General features: G+C 36.5%; 4 protein-coding genes across 6 annotated transcripts; 3 read left to right on the top strand and 1 right to left on the bottom strand.

The window, feature by feature from the left end:
* The first annotated feature begins 2839 nt into the window (after positions 1-2839).
* On the top strand, positions 2840-8498 carry LOC110631166 (homeobox-leucine zipper protein ANTHOCYANINLESS 2). Of its 3 annotated transcripts, XM_021778901.2 has the most exons (10): positions 2840-2958; positions 3088-3206; positions 4347-4564; positions 4677-4794; positions 4880-5554; positions 5743-5844; positions 5915-6127; positions 7035-7209; positions 7291-7658; positions 7754-8498. In XM_021778901.2, exons 3-10 carry the CDS (start codon positions 4356-4358, stop codon positions 8132-8134), a joined length of 2241 nt encoding a protein of 746 aa, XP_021634593.1. In that variant the 5' UTR covers positions 2840-2958; positions 3088-3206; positions 4347-4355; the 3' UTR covers positions 8135-8498. The 3 variants fall into 3 exon arrangements, with proteins under 3 accessions (XP_021634593.1, XP_021634592.1, XP_043806061.1); XM_021778900.2 differs by lacking the exons at positions 2840-2958; positions 3088-3206 and adding an exon at positions 3332-4201; XM_043950126.1 differs by lacking the exons at positions 2840-2958; positions 3088-3206 and adding an exon at positions 3333-3645.
* Positions 8499-9048: 550 nt separating this feature from the next.
* On the top strand, positions 9049-11041 carry LOC110630885 (protein ROOT PRIMORDIUM DEFECTIVE 1). The gene has a single exon (XM_021778516.2). The coding sequence runs from the start codon at positions 9172-9174 to the stop codon at positions 10570-10572; it is 1401 nt and encodes a 466-aa protein (XP_021634208.1). The 5' UTR covers positions 9049-9171; the 3' UTR covers positions 10573-11041.
* A 2521-nt stretch (positions 11042-13562) lies between these two features.
* Positions 13563-19274, top strand: LOC110600266 (E3 ubiquitin-protein ligase XBAT33). Its single transcript, XM_021737077.2, has 10 exons — positions 13563-14079; positions 14176-14235; positions 14663-14734; positions 14964-15148; positions 15366-15526; positions 15614-15672; positions 15755-15801; positions 15900-16043; positions 17444-17535; positions 18346-19274. Exons 1-10 carry the CDS (start codon positions 13903-13905, stop codon positions 18888-18890), a joined length of 1542 nt encoding a protein of 513 aa, XP_021592769.1. The 5' UTR covers positions 13563-13902; the 3' UTR covers positions 18891-19274.
* A 500-nt stretch (positions 19275-19774) lies between these two features.
* Positions 19775-21216, bottom strand: LOC110600257 (CEN-like protein 1). Its single transcript, XM_021737064.2, has 4 exons — positions 20807-21216; positions 20617-20678; positions 20479-20519; positions 19775-20392 (listed from the first exon to the last, which is right to left on the bottom strand). The coding sequence occupies exons 1-4, from the start codon at positions 21005-21007 to the stop codon at positions 20175-20177; spliced, it is 522 nt and encodes a 173-aa protein (XP_021592756.1). The 5' UTR covers positions 21008-21216; the 3' UTR covers positions 19775-20174.
* Positions 21217-21637: the final 421 nt, after the last annotated feature.

The raw sequence follows: 21637 nt of genomic DNA, 5'->3' as shown, positions 1-21637 counted from the left end.
CATTGTAGATTGAAGTCTTGTACCTATTCTTCTTATGTAATTTACATTAACTACTCATCTCCATCTCTTTTTTTATTAGTTCGATTATATAGAGATGAAGCGTTTACTTTATTTCATATCAATTTAAAAATTCTCGCTCCTCGCATTTTTTTTTATCTAATTCAGCTCTTCTCTTAATTAATGATACTGAAATACCCTCTTTTAAAATGGGTTTTAATAATATTAAAAGTAATTACCTGAGTATCATTAAAATTTTAAATTAAAATCCCAATTGGAGATAAATTAATTAAAAAATTATATTTTTTTAGCAGCATGCATGACAAAAAGTATATAATTATGAGCTAAGCGAATTACACAGGCAAATGACAAACAGATTTTGCATCATACAGCTAGCAATTCCAGAAGCGAACACGCAGAGAAGCCTTTTCTCTATTTTTTTTTCCCCTTCCTTTTCACGTTTGAACTTGTGGAGACTGTGGAGCATCTAGAATTTTGGCTTTGGTGTGAAGGAAATGATCCAACGTAGAATAAAGGCAATATTGAAACTTGCAGAAATCAGAAGATGAAAAGAGCCCACTGCCAACTTCTCCCTCTCCCTCTAGGGGGTTATGGTGGGGCTGCCCTTGTCTCTTACTTCCAAGCTACTCCCTTATTTTGCCATCTGGCTATTATCATGGTTTTGTTTCTTACATATACCGCCGGTCCCACCATTTTGGTACAATAGCTTCCTTCCTTCTGTACAGAAAAATATTTTCTCGGTGTTTCTTCCATTTCCAATGGCGACGAAGAAAGGTTGTTCTTATTCTCTTTCAAGGGACAACAACTTCCATGTTTTAAGCTTTTAGCTAAAGCTTGGAACTTATCTCTTTACACATTCATCCACTAAGGTCAACTCCATATGCCTAACCTAAACAGCAGGAGGGAGAGAGACAACTGGGCTTAGCTTGTTTGATGCCAGTGGTTTTTCTACAAAAAGACAAGCCTTTACGGTCCAGTGAACCTTCATTTACGACGAGCCAAAGTCCACTATATTGCCCTCATTCTCAATATCTATGATTTGTCATTTTAAGACCACATGCTTCGACTGTGTCTGTGTCGGTGTCGTGCCCTACCATAAATGTCCTGATACCCTTACAAGCTATATAGTTTCTTCATGGCGAAATCAACTACACATACGAAATAATAGAAAGCACACTGTCCTCTCTTCTGTAACGCGAAGTCTCCTCTTAACAGCTTCAGGAATACTTTTCAAAATTACCTCAAAGTCCACTATTAGTCTCTTTATGAACAAAACACAACCTATATATATGCTAGATGCTTAATGGGAATTCCTTGAAATGGTAAGAAAGTGCAAAAACCCACAAAATTCTAATGTTGATAGTTTAGGACTTCGAGTGGACCAACAATCTACCAAATAATTTTGTTTCTTCTCCATTTACCATTTATGCATCAAACAGGCACTGTAATGCATTCAACACTCCACAGTAAATTTAAAGTTTCTCATTGAAAAAGAACGAAATTGAGGAAATTTTGGCAAGAAGAGATATTTTGGATTGAGCCGGATATAGATGTAGTTGCTTAAAGGGCTTATAAGTGAGTTAGGCCCACAAGTCAACGTTTAAGCTTGAGAGTTTAGAGTACGAAGAATAGCCATGGCTATGTGGGTTTCAGGCCTACGAGAATGATGCCTTCTCTTAAATATCTTTTTTTTTATATATATATATATAATTTGATTTTCTTCTTAATTTAGTTTATCGATTATTTAACTTTTTTTCTTGTTCTTAAATAAAATGAATCAAATTGATCAATCCTCACCCTATAATTACTATCCCAACTTTCATTAAATTTTAAAATTAAAATTATTAATTTTTCCCATTAATTACTTTTAAAATTAATGATATCACAATCTGGACCATTGCATGCACAGATTTATAAGCAATATCAATAATAATGCATATGATATGATTAATTATGCAATGCCATATCCAAGTAAATTATTTTGAAGCACCAGATGTGAAATTTTAAAAGTAAAATCATTTCATTGTCCGTTTCAAATCTCACATTAAATTAAATTAAAAACTCTACCAAATCAATCTCTAAATATGATTCTGTTGATATTATTTTGAGAAAAAAGGACATCATTTGATATGTTGTTTTTTTATAAGGACACATTTAATATATATTTAAGCTATCATTAGAAAATAAATTTTAATCTTAATTTAATTTCTATACTTTTTATAAATGATTTTTATATTTTTTATTAATTATATTCATTTTTTTAATCAATAAATAATTGGTAACAAAATCCTATTGGGTTGATATCACGTTTTAATATTATCAAACGGTTACACTTTGGTGAGTCAAAGGATTTGCATGCCGCGATCAAAATAAGCTGATTTCCAAATTGTGTTAGGATTTTCTTCCCAAACAGTCGACTCGATAATCAAAATTACCAAAGTATCCTCCACCATTGTGGTGTCAATTTTCTACTGCAAATCTCCATCCGGCTGCAAGTACTCTATTATATCAAACACGCACCAGATCACTGACTATCAAGTCACAACGGCTTCAGAGAACGAGAGAGAGAGAGAGAGAGAGAGAGAGAGAGAGAGAGCGGGCAGAGCGGAGGCTGACATCACGAAACCAGGTATGGCAGTGAGTGGACCCACGATTTATTTATTTATTTTTATTTCTTCCTAAGTCAAGTGTGCACATTATTATTTATTATTTCCCTTTTTATTACATATATTTTTTCCTTTTTAACTCGAAAGGAAAAGGAAATAGGGAGAGAAAAGTGCATGGAAAGGCCATTGAAAACCACCAGTAAGAAATTTTATTACAGTTCATAACTAGGGTTTTTGGGTGTTGATTAAATCTATTACTTTGTGGGTTTTGGATTAGAGATTAAACAAAAAAAAAAAGAATCCTATTTGACTGGATGATATCGTCTCCCTCCTTGTAAGTCAGCTCATACCTTCAATTCAATTCCTAAATTATTCTTTATGAATATGATACACTTATATGCAATATACAATAATGTATATGCTCCAGCACTTGCATCATGATTTTGACGTTTACTCTGGACAGATCCCCACATATTAACACAGCGAGAGAGACAGGGGTCTCTGCTGAGTGAAAGAGGATCTGTTTTTCTTTATCTGATTTGTGAAAGAAGCAGGCCTCGGTTCCTGTAAACTAAATAAAAGGTAGTTTTTTTTTTTTTTTAAATTTATCCGTATTGGGTTTTGGTTTTTGGTTTTTCTAATGTGATTTCTTGCGCAGTTGTATGTCTTACAAGGAAATAGAAAAGGTCAATTGGGTGGTCTATTTGCCCTGATTTGGTTGGGTTTGAAAAGTCTTTGCACACAGTGTGAATGTGAGAGATAAGGTTTCAACGTTTTGCGGGTTGGCTTTTGGTTCTCCTTTTTTCTCTGTCATCCTTTTGAAAGCTTTTCGTTTTTTAGTGCAATTATCAATACTGCCAATACAGTGTTGGTCAAGCAATCTATGCTGTAGAGTGTAGAAGCTGGTGAAACCCTCTCTCTCTCTCTCTCTCTCTCTCCCCCCTATCTTTTGGCGGTCTTTTATGGTGTTTCAGGAATTCTCCCCTCCGTCGGTTTTGTGCTCTAGAGAGGTAAAGTAAAGGTGCGGCGGTGGATCAGAGAAAAGACTAGTTCTTTCTTGACTTCTGTTATTTCGTGTATCTGCTTTTTCTTCTAGAGAGAGTGCAACGTCATGCATGGGGCGTTGACAAATGAAACTTCCTTTTCTCTTTTCTGATGGGAATGCTGCTGCAATGACCTTGATTCAACGCTGGAGGTAGCTGAAGCTTTTAAGGCCAATATTTGATAGACAACAAAGAGGAACAAAATCTAAGCACATACTTGTGAAACTGATAGCTACTTTTCCGATAAATCAAGAGTGAGCGAGAGAGAGAAAGATCATATTCACATAGTAGAATAGAGAGATAAAAGAGAGAATAGAAAAGGGAGTTCTTTTTTGTTTTCCCAGTAGGATGAGTTTTGGGGATTTGATGATCACTAGTTGTAGTAATAATGTTAGTAGTGATGGTGCCGGGGGTTCAAAGATTGTGGCTGATATTGTTACACGCAGCAATACCATGTACAATGCTGGCATTGCTCATCAGCTGCCAGTCCTCTCTCCATCTATTCACAAATCACTCGCCCTCTCCCTGTCGCTTGTATGCTCCAGCTTACGCATATCGTTTTTCATATATTCGCTGTGTACTTGGTGTTCTTGATAGCGATTTTGGTTTTGTGCCTCTTCGTAGCTTTTGATGACTATACTAACTTTTTATGGTTTAATTCATTTTAATGGGAGTGCAGAAGGGCAAGATGGATAGTCATGGAGATATGGGTCTACTTGGGGAACATTTTGATCCTAGTATAATGGAGAGGATCAAGGAGGATGGTTATGAGAGCAGGTCAGGCAGTGATCATCTGGAAGGTGCATCTGGGGATGATCAGGAAACTGGAGAGAATAAACGGCCCCGGAAAAAGAAATACCATAGGCATACTCCTCATCAAATACAAGAACTTGAATTGTATGGTTTTATCTGCTTATTTATGGTCAAGGGATCTGCATTTGTTTTTCAAAACTTTGATCAAGGCATTTTGCTTAGGAAGCTTTTCTTTTGTACGCTTTTGTGTTAATAGTTGCTTTAAGGAATGTCCTCATCCTGATGAAAAGCAAAGAATGGAGCTTAGCAGGAGGCTTGGCTTGGAAAACAAACAAATCAAGTTTTGGTTCCAGAATAGGCGAACCCAAATGAAGGTAAATTGGTAATATGTAGTTTGCCCTTTGATTTTTTCCTTCCCTTTTTTAAGAATTTAAGATTTTGGTTGTAATTTGGAACCAGACCCAATTGGAGCGCCATGAGAATATCATACTTAGACAAGAAAATGATAAGCTCCGAGCTGAGAATGAGTTATTGAAGCAGAATATGACGGACCCAATTTGCAATAATTGTGGTGGCCTTGCGGTTCTTGGACCGGTATCATATGAGCAACAGCAATTAAGGATTGAAAATTCTCGACTCAAGGATGAGATAGGTCGTGTTTGTGCTTTAGCCAATAAGTTCCTAGGTAGGCCGCTATCTTCGTCGGCTAGTCCTACCCCTCCCTTTGGCTCAAATTCCATGTTGGACCTTTCAGTTGGGATAAATGGGTATGAAGCTTTAGCCAATATAGAGACCACATTGCCAATTGGACTTGATTACAATGATGGGATCACAATGCCGTTTATCAAACAAATGACAAGTCCTGTGGTCAATGAAATTCCTTATGACAGATCTATGTTTATAGAGCTTGCATTGGCAGCTATGGATGAATTGGTTAAAATAGCTCAGACTGATAGTCCTCTTTGGATCAAAAGCTTGGAGGGAGGGAAGGATGCCCTGAATTATGAGGGGTATACAAGGACATTTTCTCCTTGTATCGGTGTGAAACCCAGCAGCTTTGTTGCTGAAGCTACAAGAGAGACCGGTACAGTAATCATCAGCAGCTTAGCTCTCATTGAGACTTTAATGGATGTGGTATGCCCTCTAATTCATTGCATTAACTGAATCAAATACTTGTTCAGTACTATATATTGAAGTTCTCAATTCTTATTACAACTGAATTCTTAATGTTTTTGGATGAACTCAATTTTCTGAATATTGACTTGTGCCAATAATTGATTTAAAGCGTTTGAATAGCTTAGAAACTGTTTTTGTGAAAGTAGAATCGATGGACAGAAGCCTTCCCGGATCTGATTGCTAGAGCCTGCACCATTGATGTGATTTCGAGTGGCATGGCTGGAACCAAAAATGGTGCTTTGCAAGTGGTATGTTAATCTGAAACCTGTGTTTAGTCTTTAGCAGTAAAGCTGGCACTAAAAAAGGTTCTATTTCCAGATGCATGCAGAGTTTCAAGTGGTTTCACCTTTTGTCCCTGTGCGTCAAGTGAGGTTCATTCGGTTCTGCAAGCAGCTTGCAGAGGGTGTCTGGGCTATGGTTGATGTTTCAATTGATGCAAACCAAGAAAGTTCCTTTTCACTTCCATCTGCTGCTTGCAGGAGACTTCCTTCTGGCTGTATTATCCAAGATATGCCCAATGGTTGCTCCAAGGTAACTGCTTATGTAGATTTCTTTTATTTGTGTACACCACATACTATCTATATATTATCTAGTCATTGTTATTGGTACTTTTGACCATATTCTAACAATTTAACTGAGGAAAGATGCTTCCTTTATTTAAATATTTTGCTTCTTCAATTCCAATGCTAAGATTGCTTGTGGTCTGAACTTCGGTCAACTTCCACTTTTGATGTTGAGGAAATCAAGGATGCTATAATTCAATATTGTTACACATACAGAGAGATATTTAATATCATTATATGATTCCTTCAAATTTAATTTTGTATTTTCATAGTTTCTCTGTCCAAGAAATCCTTGTAATTTACGATATTTGATCTATAAACTATATATTTGATGTTTCTATTCCAATCTCTTCTGCGATGTAAGTGGTCTTTTTATTGTCACCTCGGTGATACGACCTGGATCCAGTCTTTTTATCATAATCTTAAATCCTTAGTTCCTGGAAATCATCTTTTCAACGTATAAAGAGGCCTGTATTTTGGGAATTGGTCTGGAACTTCCTCTTTCATCTTGCTAAAACTGTCCCTTTGGTTGACTTTGTTCATCCTTTTATCTGACTTCTCTACATGTAACCATATAATAATAGTAGTTAAATTATTAAGGCTATTTTCTGGGCAGTTCCTCTTGATATTGGTCTCATTTTAAATCCGTCTTCCTCTCTGATGGTCGAGAAATATGTTAGTTTTGATACATTGGATTAAGTCTCTTGCACAGCTTCTCTTCTTTTTCCACATTTAGTTGCCTCTCGCAGCATCTACTATGATCTCTTTCTTATTCCCAAGTCTCACCTGAGATGGTAAATTTTCCAGGAGTCACTTGCTTTTGCGTGTGTATCCTATAATTTTTATCCTAGAATGTTGATTGATGATCAATGCAGATTACCTGGGTGGAACATTCAGAATATGATGAGAGTGCAGTTCATCATCTCTACCGGTCAGTACTTAGTTCTGGCGTGGGCTTTGGTGCTCAGAGGTGGATTGCCACCCTACAGCGTTACTGTGAGTGTATGGCGATCCTTGCATCCCCAACCATTTCTGGTGATGATCAAACAGGTCTTGTACTGTTATCTCAACATTACTTCACTACTACTGAAAAAAAAAATGATGGCTAATACAGAATTTGTCTTGATACAGTGGTAAATATAAGTGGTAAGAAAAGCATGGTGAAGCTAGCACAGCGCATGGTGGAGAACTTCTGTTCTGGAGTCTGTGCTTCATCCGCACGCAAGTGGGATAAGCTTACAGTCGAAAATGTGGGTGAAGATGTGAGGATTTTGACCCGAAAGAATATTAATGATCCGGGCGAACCACCTGGTGTCGTGCTGAGTGCTACAACTTCTGTTTGGTTGCCAATTACGCGGCAGAGGTTATTCGACTTCTTGCGTGATGAACGGCTGAGGAGTGAGTGGGACATCTTATCACATGGTGGGATGATGCAGGAAATGGTCCACATTTCGAAGGGTCACAGCCGTGGGAATTGTGTTTCTCTCCTGCGTGCAAGTGTGAGTTATAATGAACTATGTTCTAGTGGGCTCTTCAAAATTTTCTTTAATTTTTTTATCAAGTGGAAATCTCGGGTTAATGTGGTTTATTGCAGGCTGTTAGTGCAAATGCAAATGAAAACAACATGCTGATATTGCAAGAGACATGGAATGATGCCTCAAGCTCTCTGATAGTGTATGCGCCCGTTGACGTACCATCAATGAGTGTGGTGATGAATGGTGGGGATTCTACCTACGTGGCTCTCTTACCATCAGGTTTTGTGATTCATCAAGGGGGTCCAAGTTTCTCTAATGGGACTCTGGTAGAAAGAGATAATGATGGGGGTGATGGAGGAGGATCTCTTCTTACAGTTGGATTCCAAATTTTGGTGAATAACCTTCCTACAGCTAAGCTGACAGTGGAGTCGGTGGAGACGGTGAATAATCTGATCTCATGCACGATTCAAAGGATCAACACGGTGCTTCAACTAACATAGCCTTAGCCTGAAAGGGAAATTAAATAATTCTTAGTTATTATTTTTGGGTTTTGGGTTTTGAACATATAATGTCAAAGAAAGTATTTAGCAGATAGAATGGGAAATGAAAAGGAGATGTAACTCGCAAAAATACAAGGGGTTTCGAGTCAAGAACGAACCGCAAGTGAACAAATTTTTAGCTGGGTGGTGATGCCGACTCTGGATGGCTTGTTTGAAGCAATATGAGCAACGGGTGGCGGGTTAGTGGTTCGGGTATTGACTTGGTCGGACCTGCCAGGTGCTTCGCTCTCTCTCGACAAATCTTTTGTTTGATCTTACCTATAAAAACATTAAAACAAAGAAGAATGGACAACTTCCTTTTATATTAACTGTTTTAGAATTCTAGTTGCGCTTTTTGTCAAATACTTTGCCCTCATTGTTTCCTCTTGTTCTTTTGGCAGCCTTAAAATAGATACTGCATAATTTTGAGTTAAAAAGTAATATTATTTCCTGTAAAACAAATGAAAATTCCATAAAATGTATTATTTTACTGTATTTTAATAGTCAATTATGATGAGATCTTAGTTATACATGGGTTTTCATTTGTAATTTATATCAAAATAGTAATTTATTTACTTATTTATCTATCCCTAATTAATATATATTGGAAAAATAAAATTTCATTAAAATGATTGTTTAAATTTTGATCGAGTAATATGAGTCGGAAATATATTAAGAGGAATCTAAAGAATATTTCATTATTTTTTGAATAATGTAAAATATAATAAAAAAAATCTATTTTTAAGGAGTCGGAAGAATAATAATTAAAATTTTAAGAAGAAGAGGCGCACCAATCACTGGTGGGCCACTAGATCACAATAGTTGGGCCTTGGCCTTTTTTTCTGTACACGGGCTCAGGCTTTTGCGTCTACGTCCACAGTTCATTCACTTTCTCAATATGCAAATTCTTAATTATGCCCGTTATGGCTGCATTTGCACAGTTTGCCCTCCCTGCAAAACCCTAAACCGTGGACACCTCCATCAGATCAGACACCAAAATGCGTATTTTCATTTCCTTCATTCTCCTTAAATTCAATACCAAAACCCTAAAATCTGTACAATCCACTCCCTACAACCTCACTTTCACGAAGTCAATGTCCCAGTCCACTTCCATTCCCAGAAAGCAGCAGCGAGTGCGCGACCATGGCTACGACAATTACATGGAAATCGAGAAGAAAACCCGCAAGGTCCTCAAGTTTCAGGCCCTAATTCTATCCCAAATCAACCAAACTGTACCAATTTCTCGCCTTGACAATCTCGCTCGCCGCCTCGGTTTTAAACTGTACGAGGCCGGCTCTTTTGTATTGAAATTCCCCCACGTCTTCGAAGTCTATGAGCATCCTGTTCAACGGATCCTCTACTGTCGTTTAACCCGCAAAGCCCTTCTTCAAATTCAACAAGAAAAGGAAGCCTTGATTGCCCAGATACCCGATGCTGTCACCCGCTTAAGGAAACTGATAATGATGTCGAACACTGGTCGGCTGCGATTGGAGCATGTAAGGATTGCCAGGTCTGAATTTGGATTGCCTGATGATTTTGAGTACTCGGTTGTTCTTAAAAATCCTCAGTGTTTCAGACTAATAGATGCTGATGAAACGAGGAATAAGTATATAGAGATTGTTGACAGAGACCCCAAATTAACTGTTTGCGCAATAGAGAAAGCTAGGGAGAGAGAGTACAGGGAGAAAGGGATGAATGCTGAGGATATTCGGTTTTCTTTTATCATCAATTTTCCTCCGGGGTTTAAGATAGGAAAGTATTACAGGATTGCAGTGTGGAAATGGCAAAGAACACCTTATTGGTCACCTTATGAGGATATTTCTGGATATGATTTGAGGTCAATTGAGGCTCAAAAGAGGTTGGAGAAGAGAGCAGTAGCATCTATTCATGAATTGTTATCATTGACAGTGGAGAAGAAAATCACACTGGAGAGGATAGCACATTTTAGAATGGCTATGAATTTGCCTAACAAGTTGAAGGAATTTTGCCTTCAGCATCAGGGGATATTTTATGTCTCAACGAGAGGGAATCACGGTAAGCTGCATACAGTGTTTCTTAGGGAGGCTTATAAGAAAGGGGAATTGGTAGAGCCAAATGATTTGTATTTAGCGAGGAGGAAGTTGGGTGAGTTAGTTTTGATGAGTCCAAGGAAGGCAAAAGTGGATGCAGAGTTGGTTAGCTATAGAAGGGATAGAGAAGGTGATGAATTGGAGCAACGTGGAAGAGACTACGTGGAAAATAATTTTGAGGCTAGCAAGGATGTGCAAGATGGAGAGTATGAGGATGATTTGAACTCAGACTTGGACAGCGATGTTGGCACTGATTATACTGATGATGATGATAATGTCCTTGACACTCCGAATTCGGAGAATATTCATGTAGCAAAGCCGATAAGATAAGATTAGTGATAAGAGATATAATTGAGCATTTGTAGTTCTTGTAAATGAACTATTTGTAATTATTCAAGAATTTAATATGCCACTGACGTTTTGGGTGGAAGAATGGACCTTTCTTGATTGTACAGGAGACGGAAGAACAAAGGCCTCATGTTATTGAAGGTTGAATGTTGGTGCTTCAAGTGACGGTTGAAGACTCTTTAGAGTAGAAGAGTTCTGATAGCTGTTGAAACCTTAATGTCACAGCCATTTTTACCAGAAGGTTGAATGTTGGTGCTACGCTGAATTTTGGCAGATTGTGGGTTGAGAACACTAGGACAGTGACATGAAGGAGTTGAAGTTTAACTTTTGATATTTGTTGATTTATTGTTTTTACACCTAGTCAACATTCTGGTAAGAAGAATGAACTACTACAGCCGGACATGGACATGTTTGATCAGTTTTAAATTGATGGTCATTACATTGTTGGTTATTTGCTCATGCAGTTTCCTATGAATTTCTCACTCAGAATAAATATTATTAGCACGAGCAACCAAATATATTTTTGAAGTACGATGTATGAGATTTAAGATATTTTTCTTCTGCAATTGTGCTGCTGGGAATTTCAATTTTTATGTATATGGTTTAGCTACTTTACCAGTAAACTGTAATTGAAAAATAAAAATGAGAAGAACACTTTGGTTTCTTGTTTGTAATCCATTTGATTTGATGTGATGTGACGCCGTTTTTTATCACTATTTGACAATTTCTCTTTGGTTGATAAGCAAATAGGTGTCATCTTGTTCTTCCTCCCCCCACCCTTTTTTTTCTTTTTCTTATTAGGTACTGTTGTCCACTTGATTGCTGCCTTTGCATTCAAGTAGCTCTATGTTTGATTTTTGATGAATCCTGTTTTTTCTTATTTAACTTTCCTAACCTGAAACTATGGTGCAAAGTCACTATTTGTTTTGTCGTGGAATGAACGTTTATGAAAACTCTTGTTTCTTTTTCCTTTTTTTTTTTTTGTTCTTTTATCAATTAAGTGAAACCTGCCAATCTGCTTATTGCTTTTGTGTGTGTGAAAGAGAAATTCATCGAGGCCTTAACGGGGAATCACAGACAGAGGTTTCAAGATGAATCTGGTACATGGGGCTGCATAAGAAGGTGACCATCAAGTGCCACGTGCAGTTAGACTATAACCCCTGAGACATGGGGACAATTCTCTCTCGGGGCAGAACCATGGGCCTCTCACTGAGGCTTGAATAGAATTGAAACTAGAAAGCGACACGATGTTTGACTTTCTGGCTGCAGCCTGCAGATATATGTATACCCCATCAAATAGGTTCGGAACTTGAAGGTTGGTTCATCAAACTGAAAACTGATCACAAATAAAGAACTAAGGCTAAGGTTTGATTTCATCGGTCTGTTTTGACTTGGAGAAACCAGTTGTTAATCGTCCACTTACAAACCCACTAATTTACTAAGCCAAACCATTTGCCAATGTAGGCTTCACAAATACACGTCATCAATAATTTGTTTGACTTGTTTTTCCTTTCAACGACATCAATTGTAGTATCAGCTAAGGTCACGGATTGAACACTGTGATATCTTCCAAATTGAAGTTTATTATTTGGATAAAATTAGTTATCATTAATACTCTCACCCTTTCACTCAAGATATACGTACATTTATTTTCATGATAAATTATATATATATAATTAATATAGTTAAAATAATGATTTTTATATTATTTTTTAATATTTTCTTTTCATGTTGTTAAATTATTTTTAAAATTGATAAATTTTATTAAATAATGTTACTTTATAAAATCAATTAATAAATTATTTATAAAAAAAAGCTTATAATAAAAAAAATATATATATATTTTAATGTAATGGAAGAAGAGAGTATTTTTAAGAGTATGGTGGGTGACTATGATGATATTCTTGTTTTATTTATTATTTAAGGGAGAGTGACTGATCAAATATTTAATGTAATAAAATAAGGTATGAATTTTAGATATTTTGATATAGTAAAACGACATGTTGCATAGTTTTTCAACACTTATGAACCATGGCTTATGTCTCGGTCTTTGGTTTTGATATCTCTGCTTTTTAGACCTATCCAGCTATAACATCAAACTGAATAGATGTTTGAAGTTTAATTTATATTCGCACTACTATATTATTTTATATACTATTAAATAATTAAATTATAATTTATTAAATTTATAATAATTAATTATATCATTTATGATTTATAAAAAAATAGTTAAATAAAAAAGTATAGGTGAACATCAATTTTATTATTAATTTTTCATTAAAAATTATTTAAATGGGTAAATCATTCGGTTAAAAAGAAGAATTATTTGTATAAAAGATATAAATCTAATATGTTTTTTTATAGATTGCAATAATTAATTTACAATTTACCAAAAAATGATTATCTATTTCCCACTTTGCAAGAAAACCTATGATGTGGTTCTATACTTCAGTTAAAAGAAAGAAATATTCCTACACTTGACTATAGGAGAAATAATAATAAAAAAGGGTTTTATTAATAATATATTTTTCTGATTTAAAAAAAAAAATCCACTTGATAGTATTTTTCCTATAAAAAATATCAAAGAGAAGTATACATCATTAAAATATAAAAGGTGTGGGCAAATTGGCAAATCCAAATGGATTTAGCTTCCAATGACCGGCCGTCTCAACAAACTTTACCTAATCCTCGATGCGTAGAGCCTAGACTAAAATAGATGACACTAATCTTGTGTCTCCTTACTCATACCTCTTCAACTGAAACCTTCCACGTCATCCTCATCATCAACCCTTCATTTGTGTAAAAATAATTTTATTACGAATAATTTACGTTTTAATGAGTAAATTAAGACATTAGGAATATGCATAAAATTGAATAAAAAACATATATTAATTTTATTAATTAAAAATATTACATTATTCATGCCAGTGAATGATATCTCACTGGAAACATTGTAACAGAAACCAAAAGACACGCGAGCGTGCTCGGAGCCCAAACAATGTTACTGTCTTCCTTCCTCCCATGTTTTACTCACTATGCTTGTGAATTATAATCGTCTCCCTCCACCACTTTACTGCTTACAGAGAAAAATGGCATGACACGTCACCATCTGAGCTCCATTGCATTTCCATTTTTTTTTTCTTGTGTGAATTTTTATTCCACGATTCCCGTGTACCTTTTTGAATTTTGCTTCCAAGACAGTGCACGCCCTTTTTTTTTTAAAAAAAATTAAAAAAAAATAAAAACAGACAAATAAACCAACTAGAAAGAGATAGATAGAGAGAGAGAGGGGCAAAATTAGAGAAAAGAAAAATGGGGAATTCATTTGGATGCTCTGCCTCCGGCGAAAGATTAGTATCGGCGGCCAGAGATGGCGATTTGGTCGAGGCCAAGATGCTTTTGGATTGTAATCCTTGTCTCGCCAAGTACTCCACTTTTGGTGGCCTCAATTCTCCTCTCCATTTTGCTGCCGCTAAAGGCCACAACGAGGTTGCTGCTTCCCCCACCCCGGTTTTCCCCTTTAATTTTCTTTCCTAATTTGTATAAAATTTTTTGCTTATATTAATGCGAGGATTTTTTTGCTAGATTGTCTCTTTATTGCTTGAGAATGGAGCTGACGTGAATTCAAGGAATTACTGTGGCCAGGTACCTATTTCTATGAATTTTATTTTATTTTTTTTGAGCTTTTTTTTGGGGGGGCTACAGATATGTGTCATTTGATAGAATTGAAATGTGATTTGGTCAAATTGTGGTTCTAATTGAGATTCTCAGATACATGTGAATTTCTTTTCCTTTTTCTTTTTTGGAGAATTGCATCGATTCGGGAATTTGGAATTGGAATGGAAGCCATGACTGCTTGGGAATGGGAATTAAAATTTAGTGGTCGCAAAATCACCCAGAGAATCTGATGATCTAATTTGGACTTTCCTAATTTTCTATGATTTAGAAATAGAAACCAAACACGTAAATAGGAGAGATTATTTCATTTTATAAACTGGAGGAAAAAATAAAGGACATTGATGGATATCTCTCGAACTAACTAATTCAATCATATTGTTGCTTCTCTTTGAAGACGGCATTAATGCAAGCTTGTCGGTATGGACACTGGGAAGTTGTACAGACTCTTCTGCTCTTCAGATGTAATGTAAGTTCATTTTCGTTTATCTTCAAAACCCCTTTTCTTCCCCCCCCCCCCCCCCCCCAACACACACACAAAAAAAGTATACCTTATTCACTTCCTTGGGTTTTTTTGCTAATCATAGTTTATGAGGATACAAGGCCAAATGCTTCTGTTATTTATTATATTTGTTTCATTTATCTGGTAGTCTGTTCTGGACATGTATTAATCATCCTAGCTATTTTTGTTTCTGCAGGTTACACGAGCAGATTACCTCAGTGGAAGGACTGCTCTGCATTTTGCAGCTGTAAATGGGCATGCAAGATGTATAAGACTAGTAGTTGCTGACTTTGTTCCAAGTGCTCCTTTTGAAGCTATGCATGCTCAGACAGAAGCTGACACTGGGGATGCTTCCAGTATTAGGAACAAATTTTACCAAAGGTAATAGCAGACTCGGGATTATAGAATATTTCCTGATGGTTTTTGTTGCTTCTTTTTTTTTTCCCCTTGGGAAAAATAGTAAGTAATCTAGAAAAAGATATTCCCACTTCCCATTAGCTATATTCCTTGAAGGAGAATCTGTAATATATTTGATTTTGTGCTCATTTAGAGGTGTCAAAGGCCATGGAATTATTTGATTTAAGTTATTCTAATGCAGTGCATTATCCAAGTTTGTCAATAAGGCGGCTGATGGTGGTATCACTGCTCTTCACATGGCTGCATTGAATGGATATTTTGATTGTGTGCAGCTTTTACTTGATATTCATGCTAATGTGTCAGCCGTGACATTTCATTATGGAACAACTATGGACTTGATAGGTTTGCCTTTCTGCTTGATGCATTTTAATCTGTTCAATAAATGTATATTTTTATATTTTATACTCATGACTGTAAATATATTTCTAGGAGCTGGAAGCACTCCTCTGCACTATGCTGCTTGTGGGGGGAATTTGAAGTGTTGTCAGGCAAGAATAATTCAACATCAGATTGAACCTGGAAGATTTTTACTTTTTCTAATATGAGCTTGTGGTATTTCCAATTTTGCAGATACTTCTTGCAAGAGGTGCTAGTCGAATGACATTAAACTGCAATGGGTAAATTGCTTTGGTCATCCTTGTGCTTTTTTTTCCCTGGTGCAAGTTCTCTGACATTTACATTTAAAGTGGCATATGAAATTCCTGCATCTTTCCAGGTGGCTGCCTGTTGATGTTGCCAGGATGTGGGGGCGTCATTGGCTTGAACTGTTGTTGGCACCAAATTCTGATTCCACCATACCAAGATTTCCTCACTCTAATTACTTATCCTTACCTCTTTTGAGCGTCCTTAACATAGCAAGGTATTTCTGCACCATGGTATATAAGCACATGTGAGAATATGCATTCATTTCTTGTGTATAAATAAATTAGAGTGCAAGTCAATAGGTCAGCAGAAGCATGAAACCTGGTCTTCTTCTCTAAATAATAAGTTGCCCAAGGAGGCAGCATATGATGAAAGTCGATTCTACAAGTTTCACATCAGCAAATAGCTCATTTTGTTTGGCTATCAACAGCATGGGCAGCTTGGTTTCTAATGGATTAAAACTAAACTTATATGTTTCTGGCAAAGTCAATGCCTAATGTAGAGCTTATTTCAGTGATATATGAATATAAGCTTAGGCGTCAATCTCTTGTAACATCGTGTAGAAGTAGAACACAATATGCCTATTCCATTTGCATTTTCCAGAAGAGAATTTTTTTTTCAATTTGGTGAATTGTGGAAGTCAATGAACTCTATGGTGAACCAATATACCTAAATATAATAGTAGTGATAGTTCCTTTGTGCAGTTGATCGATGCAGAAGTTTGTAGGAAAGACGAAAAAATTTGCAATATCTTTGGTGGGAAATGTATATCCTCATATTTCATGTATATGTACATTCATATGTGCAATATATGCATATATGTGTGTTTGTAAGAGTCTACCATTTCTACAACATTATGCTCCTGGAATAACATAAGGTCTTATATGTCATTTATGTGAGACTTTGATCGATCCATGCATACAATCTGGACCCAAAATTTTAGTGTTCCCTCGTAACAAGTTCATGAGATGAATCCTTGGTATATACAATTGCATATGATGACTTGTTGAGTGGGTTTTGGAAGTTTCAAAAATCCTTTTTGATGGATGGAATGTAAAGAGAACACCTTAATTTGGTATCCTTTACTCTTTGTTTGTGTTAGTTATGTAAATTAAATCATTTGACTATAAAAATTTTTCTTTTATTTTATCGAATAAAGAAAGAAATAATCGTGTATTTTTGTTATATGCATTAAATGTATTGCTTTAGTTGTTTTGAGAAAATGAAATAGATTAGGGACAGCACAAAGGGAAATAGATCTGCATTTTCTGTAAACTAGTGGAACTTTGTGACAGTGACACCATATGCCTGTGCACGTGAGTATAGGAGTGAATTATTCAAGTAATAACTATAGGGACTCAGAGGAAAACGTGTGATCTATTATGGAAATGAATTATTCAGCCATATGATGATTCCATACTTCGTATGTTAGTCCATGTGAAACATTCTCTTGTTCTGGTGCTAAATTATCCCTTTATTAACCAAACAAATCTAATCCTGTTGACATTGTTGGAATTTGGCTTATGGAGTGGAACTTCAGGATGCTTATTTAAATAATTCCAACCAATATCACTGAGTTAATAGTAAATGTGATATTTTCTGGACTGTTCTTTGTAGAGAGTATGGGATGCAGTGTTCAACGTCCTCCTCTGATGACCCTGATATTTGTGCTGTTTGTCTTGAGCGAGCATGTAATGTAGCTGCTGAAGGTTTGTTCTTCTTTCCTTGATTTGTATTTATCTTGGTTTGCCTGCCGTTGTTCCTTTCCACCCAACTTGGCCTATCTTCTTTTCAAAGTTCACATAAAATGTTAATAGTTCCATCATTCTTGAGGTTACCACCATATGGCCTTCGTCTATATCGATCACATGCTTTGCAAATATAATAGAAATTCAAAGTTCTGCACAGACCACTGAAGAGCTCTTGTCTGAAACCCTCGTAATTGATATTGTTCTTATGTTCTCTTATCATTGATGCTTTTCTTTATAGTAATTTCTCTAACTGTTTATCCTGTAATTTTTAAGTGCTGCAAAAGGATACAAAGACCATGTCATTCTAGGAACAAAATGAGTTTTCAAATGAAACCTACGATCCTTTTTAATCTCCTTGTGTAAGAAGTTATTGACCAATCTCACCCAGGTTGATTATTATATTTTTCCCGTAGTTAATGAGAAAGTGAGAACAGAGGGGAGAAAATTGGAAAATTTAGGTACCACTACATCCTCATTTGATGTAATTTATGAAGGATAAGTTTCTGCCCTTCATGTCGATCATAAACACTAACTTGGATTTGTCTCTATGATCTGCTCTATTTTATAGTTTTATTTTGCTTCCCCTATATCGTTACCATAGAAATATGAACTGAGAATTCTTGATAAATAGTACACTATTGTAAATATTGAAACAGTGAGAGATGCATACTTATTTTTTGCTGTCACTATATCATTGATGGTTAAGTTTTTAAAATTATCAATTGGGTCTTTGGTTTCATATTGTTGATGGGTAGTTCTTGTGTTCAGGTTGTGGGCATGAGCTTTGTGTAAGATGTGCTCTGTATCTTTGCTCAACAAGCAACATTCCTTCTGAAATGGTGGGTCCACCTGGCTCCATTCCATGTCCACTTTGCAGGCATGGCATTGTATCTTTTGTTAAATTGCCTGGTTCCCCAGCAAAAGAAATGAAACTTCCTTTGACCCTAGGCCTCTGTACCCCATGCATGCTTCACTCTCGTGATACAGATGAGCAATCTCCAGCATGTGTACCAGAGATTCGAAGAAACCGTGTGGCTTCAGTTTCTTCTGATTTTATCTGCCCTGTTACTTGTAGTCCATTTCCGTCTGTTGCAATCCCTTTATGCACCTGCAATGATGGCCCATGTCCATCTTTTGAACCTCGAACTGTAGAAAGTCGAGATGAATCCCCTCGTCGTTCACAAACAACACCTGTAGATCAGGATAAAATTGAAGGGCCGCGACTAGAGAAAACTAGCTGTTCAGGGATGATGTTTTGGGGCAGGAGAAGCTGCAGCAGAGAGCACCAGTGCAATTCAGAAATAAATGCATGATTACTTCTTCAGGATGTGGATTATGTAATATCAAATACTTCATCGACAATTGTGCCCAAGGTGGTGATTTTTGGTCAAACTGGTCTTGAACACTCGAATTTTCAAAATCCATGTTTGCTTCCTGTTTTTGTTTTGGCCAGCTACATGGTAAAGGATTTGGGTTGCAGAACACAGTAGGGTTTAGACGTCTTATTAAAATATTTTGTGAGGGTTGTAAAAATTGTATTTTCCTTTTTTTTTTTTTTTCTTTCTTTTGTTGGGGTGGGGGGTGGAGGAGGTGAGGTATTCTATAGATTGATTGTAAGTGAATGTCATCAAGGATCAGACTTTTTCTTCCTCTTGATTCTGCCATTTACTAGTAATCGCAATGATTTTGCTTGCTAATGATTCCTCCCCTGACCCACCCGGGCCTTTGTCTTTCACATTAGATTTGTTGCGCGCTGTTATATCAACAGCCAGCCCTTGCCGGGTTTGAAAGACTTTGGAAGTTTGAAAACTGCTAAGGTGAACTTAAATGGTGAGCGATTTACGTTTGTTCAAGTTGTCATCTCAGCAACATTAACATATTTTCAGACCTGCAATTCTGATCAATTATGCCCCATTTTTTGCTGGCTTTCTGTAATCCATGATTAAGAGAATGTTTTTTCTTTCTTTTTTTTTTATTTTTTTTTTTGTCAAAGATGATTAAGAGAATGTAAAGCCGATAATTTAGAGGATGACAAGTACTTGCAGTAATGGTCCAAGGCCGGGGATGGCAGTGTACGGAGGTAACAACCAGCCTTCCATTATCATTGTAGGTGGGTAATGGGAGGCTTTCGATCTTCCACTCGAGGTTTTCTCATAGCTTGCTACGCATTTCACCATAGACTATAGGTACTAAATTAGGTAAAATATAGCCTTACAAGCTAATGCTCATAGGTATATATAGCATCCGAAATCCTTTTCCAAATTTCCCAATACAGATACAGATAAAGACACAGGTGTAGATCCTCCTGATAGGGTGGGCCCACATTGTCTGATAGAAACAGTTTCCTATCTACATAAAGCTAAATGCTTGACAATTACAATACTACTACTGCTGCTGCTACTTTCCTTGAGAGTCGACAGAGAACACTCCCATTCGGCCATTACAAACCAAAAGGAAAACTATAGCAATCAGCCTAAAATGTGGAGATACTTCTGATAATGACACTTCCACTAAGCGTAGTATCACATGACTCAGAAGACAATCTTTATTTTCATTATAAGGAAGGAAATCTGGAAAAGGAGTTTGACATGACGGCATCATCTTCTTCTTGCAGCAGTTTCTCTCTGTGCATTGAAGTACACAGCAGCCACCGGTAGGCCCAATCCATTCTCTTCTGAGAACCTCCTGGTATTGAAATGGTCTCTTGAAGCTGGTGGACTCACCGTCTGTCTTCCTCTCTGCTTAAACAGGATGAACACGTATCGATGGATACCAACCACCGGTTTTGGAGTTTCATAGCTCACAACTTCTCTTCCTGCATTTTGGATATCAATCGAATAAGCCCTTTTCAAATCTCATTTATTTTAACCAAGCTATATGATTTAGGTGTTTCTTACTCACCAAAGGAAGCATCAGTTGTGCCAGGAATGTCGGTGACCATCCTGAAACGTATAAACTTATAAGTTTACTCGCATTACAAACGCTCCAAAGAAATATTTTAAATAAAAATAGGCATAAGGTTCGATATATAATACAAACCAATGGAGATGTTCTCTTAAGTGCGGATCACTGGGGCTTGGAGCATCAGGGTCTGTCATGATCTTCAAAAAGAAAATAAGAAGATCAATACAAGGTACCAGATTAAATATATAAATATTACAATGTTATTTTAAATATTTTGTAGATATATCCAATAACAAACACAAAGAAAAAGAGAAAGGACACTTACGAGAGTATAAGCAGTCCTCAAGTCCTCACCACCAATCTCGACTCTAGGTCTAGTGGCAACGAAAGAAGGCATGAACTCATAGCCATTGGCAACTTGCTTGTTGGAATGGTAAGTGATAACCATTCTCACACTTGGGGTGAATGAGTCCACCACTTCTCCCACAACTCTACCTACAGCAAGTGGCTCCATGGGCCTTGACATGATATTTTTTTTCAAAAAAAAAAAGAAACGAGATATGCAACGACGATAGAGAGAATTATCGTAGCTAGGGAATAAGGTGGAATGTAATGTGCGGTGCAGCGTTGTATAGAGGTGTTGGTGTGTTAGAGAGCGATACTATGAGAGTTTTTATAGGCAGAGCAAGGAGTCAAGGGTAGGAGCTTGGGCTATAAGCTCAAGGATTCGAAAATGCTTCACATCAGAAAGGGATGTCTATTTATGGAAAGGACAAGTGTCATATGATTCAAAATTATCTTCCATATCTGAAAATGTTGATTGGAGCCACTAAAGGTGGTTATCTGGGGCTTGTTCTCAGAGATCCCCTCTGAAAAATATATAAAGCTAGCTTTAAAATTATACATAAATGCAGATGGTAGCATATGTCGCAGGCTTATTGGGTAGCTGAGAATGAAGAATCTAAGCCTTTCCCACTTTAATATAATATCCCTGGGCAAATGGGAATTCAGCTTTTAAGGTGCTGCTGTCCATACACCTATACTTTTTTAATTGCATTTACAGAAAGGGTATCATGAACAAGAAGACGCCTGAGAACGTGTCAATTAAGGAGGCATATATAAGGCAACAACAAGTAGTTCCTCTTCTGCTCTCTTT

The sequence above is a fragment of the Manihot esculenta genome, chromosome 14 (assembly GCF_001659605.2).
Source record: "Manihot esculenta cultivar AM560-2 chromosome 14, M.esculenta_v8, whole genome shotgun sequence".
Classification (NCBI taxonomy): domain Eukaryota; kingdom Viridiplantae; phylum Streptophyta; class Magnoliopsida; order Malpighiales; family Euphorbiaceae; genus Manihot; species Manihot esculenta.
Note: the sequence above shows the minus strand (reverse complement) of the source record. Positions and strands in the feature narration are given on the sequence as shown.